General features: G+C 50.0%; 1 protein-coding gene across 2 annotated transcripts in view; it reads left to right on the top strand.

Annotated features, from left to right (window-relative positions):
* Positions 1 to 9,923, top strand: part of LOC145349949 (uncharacterized) — a 225,861-nt gene that overhangs the window by 168,666 nt on the left and 47,272 nt on the right. For both annotated transcript variants that reach the window (XM_080198654.1, XM_080198653.1), the window contains exons 11-17: positions 1,140 to 1,202; positions 2,290 to 2,394; positions 3,620 to 3,673; positions 5,289 to 5,429; positions 6,097 to 6,159; positions 6,249 to 6,293; positions 7,692 to 7,814. In XM_080198654.1, the coding sequence (XP_080054780.1) occupies positions 1,140 to 1,202; positions 2,290 to 2,394; positions 3,620 to 3,673; positions 5,289 to 5,429; positions 6,097 to 6,159; positions 6,249 to 6,293; positions 7,692 to 7,814 (594 nt within the window). The remainder of the gene's footprint in view (positions 1 to 1,139; positions 1,203 to 2,289; positions 2,395 to 3,619; positions 3,674 to 5,288; positions 5,430 to 6,096; positions 6,160 to 6,248; positions 6,294 to 7,691; positions 7,815 to 9,923) is intronic.

The raw sequence follows: 9,923 nt of genomic DNA, 5'->3' as shown, positions 1-9,923 counted from the left end.
CTATGAACCAGTCTTTATATACTGGTCTATACCTAATACACTGTATTTTCTTATTCATTTGTGGGAGATGGGCGTTGCTGGCCATCCCTAATTGCCTGAGGACAGTTGAGACTCAACCACATTGCTGTGGCTCTGGAATCACATGTAGGCCAGGCCGGGTGAGGACAGCAGATTTCCTTCCCTAAAGGACATTAGTGACCCAGATACATTTTTCCAACAATCGACAATGGTTCCATGGTCATCAGTAGATTCTTAATTCCAGATATTTTTTAATTGAATTCAAATTCCACCATCTGCCGTGGCGGGATTCGAACTGGGTCCCCAAAACGTTAGCTGAGTTTCTGGATTAATAGCCTAGCGATAATATCACTGGGCCATCGCTTTCCCCTGATCTTAATGTTCCATACAAACCTCCTCCAGGCCCCCGCGTCCAACCTTTTCAATGTAAACCTCTACTGCGGTCTCCCTCACTTTTTAATCCACTCTCCCTCACAAGCATCTGTTACCTCTTCCCACACTCCATGTGGGAGCCAGTTCCATATTCTAACCAGTTCCTGGTAAACCTTTTTCTCCTGTGTGTTGCATTGAATTGATTAGTGGTAATCTGGGCCTACCCACAAGTGGAAACATCTTCTCCAAACATAGAAATGTAGAAACTGGAAGCAGGAGTAGGCCATTTGGTCCTTCCAGCCTGCTGCTCCATTCATTTTGATTGTGGCTGGTCATCAGATTCAAAGGTTCCCCCTTCCCCCCCATATTTTGCTTTGATTTGATTTATTATTGTCACATCTATTAACATACAGTGAAAATATTGTTTCTTGCACACTATACAGACAAAGCATGCCTTACATAGAGAAGGAGAGAGTGGAGAATGACAGTCATAGCTAGGGTGTAGAGAAAGATCAACTGAATGCAAGGATCCCTTTAACCCCCAAAAGCTATATCTAATTTCTTTTTGCAATCACACACCACTTCCTGTCTGTCCCCACCTAGTGGGATGCCAGCCACACTTACATCTGATTCCATTTGTAAAAGCCGTATTCCTCTACACATGCCTTGGGCGCTGTCTTTCGAATTCATTTGTTTGTGAATAAGGGGCTAAAGTGTAATCAAGATCTTGTTTCCTTTCCTTCATCTAGGGTGAAGTTGGTCCTCAAGGCTTCCCAGGGACCCCTGGTGATCACGGGTCAAAAGGAGCTAAGGTTAGCCTCCAATCAAACCGGTCTTCACTGTGTATTAGTTTCTTTTTTCTGATGAGCTTCTGAGTGGCTCATTGCTTTGTAGTCTGACAGATCAAGGGCAGCACAGTGGTTAGCACTGCTGCCTCACAGCGCCAGGGATCGAGGTTCGACTCCCGGCCTCAGATCATTGTCTGTGTGGAGTTTGCACGTTCTCCCCGCGTCTGCATGGGTTTCCCTTGCGTTCTCCGGTTTCCTCCCATAGTTCAAAGATGTGTGGGTTAGGTTGATTGGCCATGCTAACTTGCACCTTAGTGTCCAAAGATGTGTAGGTTAGGTGGATTGGCCATGCTAAATTGTCCCTTAGTGTCCAGAGATGTGTGGGTTAGGTGGATTGGCCATGCTAAATTGTCCCTTAGTGTCCAAAGATGTGCAGGTTAAGTGGATTGGCCATGCTAAATTAACCCTGGTGTCAGGGGGACTAGCAGGGTAAATATGAAGGGTGAAGGGAATAGGGCCTGAGTGGGATTGTGGTCGGTGCAGGTTTGATGGGCTGAACGGCCTCCTTCTGCACTGCAGGGATTCTATGATTGGAATAAATCTGAAGCAATTGGATGTTTAAACAAAAGTACGAAATTGGTGCAAGTTTCCATTGAGTAAAGCGATGAGAGGAATTATTTAATTGCTGCGTACAAGATAAATGAAGCACTTGATAAGATAGAGAACAAAAATTGAAAATTTCAAAACGAGAGTTTGATAGATTTGGTTGGGTTGTAGGGGTTAAAGGATGTGGGAGAGTTGATGAAATTGAGATAGAAACTAGCCACCTTCTAAATGACATCTAGATCAAATTCGAGGGCCCGAATGCCCTCGTTAGGTTCTGAAATCGAGTAATTGCCCCATTGTGGTGGGATTTTTTTCTTTGCTTTTCGTTTTTGTGATGTGGGTGTCACTGGCTGGGCCAGCATTTATTGCCCATCCCTAATTGCCTCTTGAACTGAATGTCTTTTTGGCCATTTCAGAGGGCAGTTGAGAGTCAACCACATTGCTGTGGCTTTGGGTTGTTGGGTTGTAGCCAGGTCTAAACTGTCGGCTTTCATACCCCCTGCAGGGCGACCCAGGGGTTGGAATCCCCGGACCAGTCGGACCACCTGGAGCACCAGGACCACCGTGTCTGCCAGGTTCCCCAACTCCAGTCACCGCAACAGACAAGCTGGTAAGTTAAGGGGTTGAAGCGCGGGGAAAGACCGACTAAGTGTTGCATTTAGGTAGCACCCTTCCTGACCTTGTGGACAGCCCAACATGCTTCCCAGCCACTGGAGAAGTCTAGTCACTCTTTCGAACTTTGGAAAGGGCGGCAGTTGGTGTGTGCACATCCCAGGTGTTGGCGGTGAGATAAGAATTGGCCCATCTTTGCCCATCTCTGAAATTGTGCCGTGGGATATTCACTGGACTCAGTACCGCACTGTGGGAGCGTCAGCCTAGATTATGGACTCAGTTGTCCAGGGAGGGATTTGAAGCTGTGATCCCAGAGAGTCATTCTCCACTGGACCTCAACACAACCCCTGCTCCCCAAGACATTCCCATTGAACCAGTGAGTTGGTATCTTCCGAGAAGACCAGTTGGTGAAAGATGATACTGGAGCCAGTCCTTACGCAGTTAAGCATTTATTTGCATTCCCCTAGCTCCACATCCAGTTCCAGTCAGTGTTCCTCTATATACACTCAGATAAAACCCCCAGCAATGCCCTCCATCGATCAATATATCATTAATGGCACAGGGGTTAGCACTGCTGCTTCGGGGACCCAGCTTCGATTCCAGGCTTGGGTCACTCTCTGTGCGGAGTTTGCACATTCTCCCCATGTCTGCGTGGGTTTCCTCCGGGTGCTCTGGTTTCCTCCGGGTTGCCTCTGCTGGTTAGATGCATTGGCCACGCTACATTCTCCCTCAGTGTACCCAAACAGGCACCGGAGTGTGGCGACTAGGGGATTTTCATTGCTGATGTAAGCCAACTTGTGACACCAATAAATAAACTTTAAAAACTTTATTATCGTCCCCGTTGGTAGACAATTTATGCCAATGATCTTCTGTCCTGAAGCACAGCCAGACCAAGCCCTTGACGTTCAGTTCGACCTTTGACCCTTGCGAGTTACTGTTGATTTTGTGTTTGATGGAAAGGAAGGAAATATTAAAGCAAGTCTTTACTCCTTTTAACTCCAAATACTTGTGTACCTTCACACATGTAGATAAATAGCCAATAATGTAATAAGAATTCCAAGACGTCCTGTCAGCTCCCTTTGCCCCACGTGGATTCAGCTCTGCTAAGCTCATTGCCACGTGCATCCACTTTCCCTCCCTCCACGGAAACCAGCATCAAACTTCGGGGCAGGGTACACGCTAAGTAAGAAGGTGCCTTTTCACTGCCTTTGCTCCTTCTGCAGACCTTTTTCGACATGGAAGCTTCCGGATACGACGGCAACCTAGAAACCTTTCGGGTAGGTGCAGTCTTTGCATGGCGTTTTGCGCGCTTAGGCGTCGAGGGTCTGGGTTCGCATGTGCAGGTCTTAGGAAGTGACGGAACGCCCCTCCCCCACCCCCACCAATGCCAAGCAGAAAGACTTTGAGATCATTCACGTGCAAAGGAACTTGACGGAGCTGAAACAAAATTCCTTGTGTTTCCCACAATGCCTCAAAGGCACAATTGTATTAGGAAAGGATGTGAGCCGTCTCATATCTGCCTACTAAGAAAGAGTTAAAGTATTTGCATTTAAATAGCAACTGGAATTTCCCCAGCTTCTGGCATGGAATGACATCATGGAGTTGGCTCTCCAACATTTTTCTCTGAGGCGGGGGCTGCCAGTGGCAACAGTTACCAGCCCATCTGACTGCAGAGGTTAGCCCATTAGTCAATAAATCCTCCGTTCCCAGCCACTCCCTGATAGGAAAGCAAGGTTGGCAGATTTGTGGGGGCCCCCTGCTGTGTCAAGCGCTTGGAGAGGCATCATAGGTGGGAAGACAGATTGCTATTGTCTGATCTTGCTGAGGTGTGTTTAAGGAAGTGGAAAGATTGTAGGCAGCAGACCCAAAGGCATTTGGGGCTGTTTCCCCCCGTACTGGAGATGGGACAGACTGCTATTTATTGGAAGCTGTTTGACCTTCAGGTGAGCACCTCTATCTTGTAGCACCATTTTGCTCAACATCTATCTGAGTAGCGTTCGCCTGTCCCTGGGAGGCTGGCGGTCAAATTCTTTCAGTCCTTCCATTGCTCCTCTCTTCAATCCTTCCAACTAGCCTTCCCTTCTCCCTCTCCCCATTGACCTTTCACCCCCTCCCATTGACCATTCCCCCATTCCCATTGACCTTTCCCCCCTTCCCATTGACCTTTCCCCCCTTCCCATTGACCTTTCCCCCCTTCCCATTGACCTTTCCCCCCTTCCCATTGAACTTTCCCCCCTTCCCATTGAACTTTTACCCCGTCCCATTGACCGTTCACCCATTCCCATTGACCCTGCCTTCAGCTCCTCTGACTGGCCTTTCCCTCGGCTCCCCTGATTGGCCCGTCCTTCTGGCTCTTCGCATTGATTGGCCCTTCCCACAGCCTCTCCCATTGGCCCTTCCGCACGGGCACCCCGCTTGCCAATTGGTTGCGTCTGGTAAAATTTAGCCGGCTGAGACAACTGGGCTTGGGGAACCCGACTAGAGTTGCCGATGTTGGGATTCCTGATGGGAAAGTCCAGTCCGTTGTGTCGCTCGCCATTCCCCACCCCAACACACAACTGCGGACTGAGCTTGCGAGTATGGGGATTGAATGTTGCCCATCAGTGCACAGCAAGCCCCCACATGTAAATAACCTGCAGGTGGACCCATGGCAATGCTGGGCACATCTCAGTGGTTGGAGAGTCCGGTGGGGGTAGGGTGGAGGGGCGGAGGGGGGGCTGCGGGGGGCGACCTCACTAGACTGGACTAAAATGGAATTCTTTCTGTGTTGTCTCAAAGCCTCTGGACTTTTGGAAGGGTCTTATCTCTGTTGCCTTTTCCCGTCTCCCTCCTGCCATTAGTTCAGCCAGTGACAGGATGATGGAAAGATTAATTGTAATTGTTTTCTGTCAGGGGCTGCCTGGCCCTCCCGGCCCACCCGGACTCCCCGGCCTCCCCGGTCGCCCTGGAGCATTTGGCATGAACGGCACACTCATCCCCGGACCACCCGGTGCCGATGGGAGGCCTGGCATCCCCGGACCGATGGGACCTCCGGTAAGTTAACGACACTAACTCTGCAGTTTGTTAATCCAACCACTTGGCACTGGGAGCTAAGAGTCTCTCTTGAAACGCAGTTTACTCCAAAGAGGACATCAATAAACACTTCGGGCCAATCCACCCAACCTATACATCTTTGAACACCAAGGGGCAATTTAAAATGGCCAATCTATCCAACCTATACATTTTTGGACAATAAAGGGCAATTTAGCATGGCCAGCCCAACTAAACTGGACATCAAGGGGCAATTTAGCATGGCTAATCCACCTAACCCACGCATCTTTGGATACTAAGGGGCAATATAGTATGGTCAATCCATCTAATCCCCTACACCCTCGCTACCATTGGAAGAAGCAAGCACGGTTATTAAATTCATCGGCTGAACAGAATTAGAAGGTTTGGGGATGTTACAGTGCATCCACGGAACTTTCTTTCTCTTTGCGCGGAAAGGATTCGACTTTCTCGCTTTGGTATAAGCCGCTCTTTATAACTCCAGCACTCTGACCTTTGCCTCCTTCTCTCCAAACACAATAAACAAACCTTTCTCCCCCTCCAACCCCAACACTCATTTAAACGACAGAATCCTCTCTCCTGAGGCATTGATTTTTTTTCTCTCTGACTGGGTTGCCATAGTGATCCTCTTTCTTTTCTCCCATCTTTTCAGGGCCCTAGTGGGCCGCCCGGACAAGATGGCCTCCCAGGAATGCCAGGGCAGAAAGGAATGCAGGTACGTCACCGAGGTTTGACAGTGACGCGAGGCATTGCTGTGATTCGCTCCTGTTCTGTTCACTGACTAACCATATCTTGTACTTACAGGGCGAGCCTGGTGACTTGGGTCTCCCAGGAGCTCAGGGGCCTAAGGTAAGACCAGCACCCTACTACTAGGCCCTGATCCTTGACCCATTTGTTCAATGGGTGGCTAAGGCTGTCTAGATTTTCTGCCTGTCTTGTTTTTTTAATATACTTTATTCTTTCATGGGGACGTGGGCATCACTGGCTGAGCCAGCATTTATTGCTCATCCCTAATTGCCCCTTGAACTAAGTGTCTCACTTGGCCATTTCAGGGGGCAGTTAAAGTCAGTCACATTGCTGTTGGATCTGGAGGCAGCGGGCGGGTAGGTGGAGCTGAGCCCACGGAAAGATCAGCCATGATTTATTGAATGGCAGAGCAGGCTCCAGATGGCCTACTCCTTCTCCTAGTTCTTATGTTCAAAAACTTTAACGTTTTAATGAGTGTCACAAGTCAACTTACATTAACACTGCAATGAAGTTACTGTGAAAGTCCCCTAGTCGCCACGTTCCAGCGCTTGCTCGGGTACACCGAGGGAGAATTTAGCACCCTAACTAGCACGTCTTTCGGACTGTGGGAGGAAACCAGAGCACCCGGAGGAAACCCACGCAGACACGGGGAGACTTCACAGTGATCCAAGCCAGGAATTGAACCTGGGTCCCTGGCAGGCAGCAGTGCTAACTACTGTGCCACCGTGTCCAGTCCCCCTTTGAAAGTTATTGTTGAATCTATTCTATCGCAGTTGCAGATCCTATCTCACTGTGGCAAAAAATACTCCTCACCAACTCGCAAATTCTTTTGCCAATTAGTTAAAATCTTTGTTTCCCTTGTTACTTACCCTCTGCCAGTGTAAACTATTTCTCCTTCGTTACTCAATCGAAAACCCTGTGTATATTTGGAACACTTCCCTTAAATTTCCCCTTAACCTTCCCTGCGGAGATCCTGGGCTGAGTCTTGAACTGATGAACTTCTGACTGTAAAGTGAGAGCACTGCCCGTCGAGCCAAAATTCCTACAGTGCAGGGAGGAGGTCATTCGGCCCATCAAGTCTGACTGACTACAATCCCACCCATGCCTTATCCCTATAACCCCACATATTTACCCTGCTAATCCCCCTGACACTGAGGGTCAATCTCCCATGGCCAATCCACCTAACCTGCACATCTTTGGAGTGTGGGAGGAAACTGGAGCACTCGGAGGAAACCCACGCAGACATGGGGAGAATGTGCAGAGTCCGCACAGACAGTGACCCGAGGCTGGAATTGAACCCAGCTCCCTGGCGCAGTGAGGCAGCAGTGCTAACCAATGTGCCACCTGTCATCTTTGACCCGAGGTTCAAATGAAATAGAAAAAATTGACCAAAATTTTAAGAGATTTCGACAAAAATGGGAAAGGCTGCTCTGGTTCTGATTGGATGCGATTTCACCCTCATGCTTGTTCATTTTGTAATTTGTTACCTTCTGTTTGCAGGGATCTCCAGGACAGGACGGACCTCCAGGTCAGCCTGGCTTAGCTGGCTTGCCAGGGCCTATAGGACCCCGAGGACCCCCAGGCCCCCCTGGACCACCATCTCACAGTCTCCGCGCTGGCTTTGTAAGTTCCTGTAACCTCCCCTTTGTGTAACCTGCTCACTACTCTTCAACTCTCCAACTTTCCTTTTATTCATTCATGGGATGTGGGTCTGTGGATTAATTATCCAATGGCAATGCCACTACACTACCAACGCCTCCCCTTTCTGTGAGGAAAATTGTCACCAAGGTCATTTGGATTTGGTGAAAAAAGTAACCCTTAAAAATTCATTCTCGGGACGGGCGCATTGCTGGCCAAGGCCAGTTTTAAGCCCCAATTCCTAATTATCCTACATGAGGCAATAGTGAGTCAACAATTGAAACCGTTGTAATCTATGTGGTGAAGCCCACCAACACTAAGAAGCTCGACACCATCCGGGACGAAGCAGCCCCGTTTGATTGGTGCCACATCCATCCCTCCACCACTGACGCTCAGCGCCTACTATCCACAAGATGCACTGCAATAACTCGCCAAGGCTCCAGAGGCAGCACCTTCCAAACTCCTGACCTCTACCATCCACAAGCTCAAGAGCTGCAAATTCCCGGGGACACCAACCATCTGGAGGTTCCTCTCCAAGCCACTCACCATCCTGACTTGGAGATATATCGGCCGTTCCTTCGCTATCAAAATCCCGGAACACCCTCCCTAGCAGCACTGTGGGTGTACCTACACCACATGGATCGCAGCGGCTCAAAAAGGCGGCTCACCACCAACTTCTCAAGGGGCAATTAGGGATGGGCAATAAATGCTGGCTTAACCAGTGACGCCCACATCCCTTGAATGAAGGTTGGGAGTTTTGACCTCGTGATGATGCGGGAATGGTGATTCTCAAGTCAGGATGGAGTGCGGCTTGGAGTAGGTGATGATCCCATCTCCCTGCTCGCCCTGTCCTTCATACTACCCTGGGGCAATGCCTTCAAAGACCTGAGTGTAATTGGTGTGGCTTACCTTATAAAGGCCTGTACCCATTAGAGTTTAGAAAAATGAGAGGTGATCTTATTGGAAAATAAGATCCTGAGGGGGCTTGAGACAGGGGCAGCCGGGGGGGGGGGGGTGGGGGCGTCAGTGACGACACTGAGAGACTGTTTCCCCTCATGGGGGAGACTGGGACCGACAGGGGTGGGGACACAGTTTAAAAATAAGGGGACGTCACCCATTTTGAGACGGTGATGATGGGAGTTTCTTTTCCCCTGGTGAATCTGTAAACCTCTCTGCCCCAGAGACTGGCTCAATTCAGATTTTGAAGGCAGGAGGGGATGGACCCTTGGCTGACAGGAGAGGCACAGGGGGTGGGGAGAGGTGGGGCGAAAGCTGTAGTCAAACCAGCCATGGCCCTGTTGAAAGACGGAGCGGACTCAAGGGGCCGAATAGCCTACTCCTGTGGACAATTATAGCAACTGGCAAAGTGTTGGCCTCAAACCGCGTGTCTGCAATACGGCACGGTGGTTAGCACTGCTGCCTCTCAGCGCTAGGGACCCAGGTTCGATTCCCAGCTCGGGTCACTGTCTGTGTGGAGACGGCACATTCTCCCTGTGTCTGCGCGGATTTCCTCCAGGTGCTCCGGTTTCCTCCCACACTCCAAAGATGGGCAAGTTAGGTGGATTGGCCGTGCTAAATTGCCCCTTAGTGTCCAAAGATGCATAGGCAAGGTGAATTAGTGGGAATTACGGGGATCAGCCCGGGTAAGATGCTGAGTCAGTGGCGACTCGATGGGCCAAACGGCCTCCTTCCACACTGTCGGAATTTGGTAATTTACAGATGTAAGCAGGACGAGTTGAAGATTGGCTGTTTGCAGAGGGGGCACATCACAACCCCCCTTCCCCCACCACCCCTGCCAACCCTCAGCACCTCAAACCCATCGCTGGCAGTATCACCCGTGGGCCCCAGTTGTGGCTTCCTTTTGGAAAAGGTGCGGGCAGCCTTCCTGCTGGTTTGGCCCGAGGGTTGCCCGGCAACGACGAGGCAGGCGGACGTAACACAACGGCTGGGGAAGGTTGTCGTGACTTGCTCCAAAAAAAAACTCAGGGGTGAGGGCAAGCAGGAGGGGGAAAGAAAGCATTCAAAGGTGGTGTTGGCATTGGAACAGAAGTGTCCTCACTGGCAAAGTGGGCGAGGGGCATGAATACCACTCTG

The sequence above is a fragment of the Carcharhinus amblyrhynchos genome, chromosome 11, assembly GCF_965287045.1.
Source record: "Carcharhinus amblyrhynchos chromosome 11, sCarAmb.v2.hapA, whole genome shotgun sequence".
NCBI lineage: Eukaryota > Metazoa > Chordata > Chondrichthyes > Carcharhiniformes > Carcharhinidae > Carcharhinus > Carcharhinus amblyrhynchos.
This window is presented reverse-complemented; position numbering and strand designations above follow the sequence as displayed.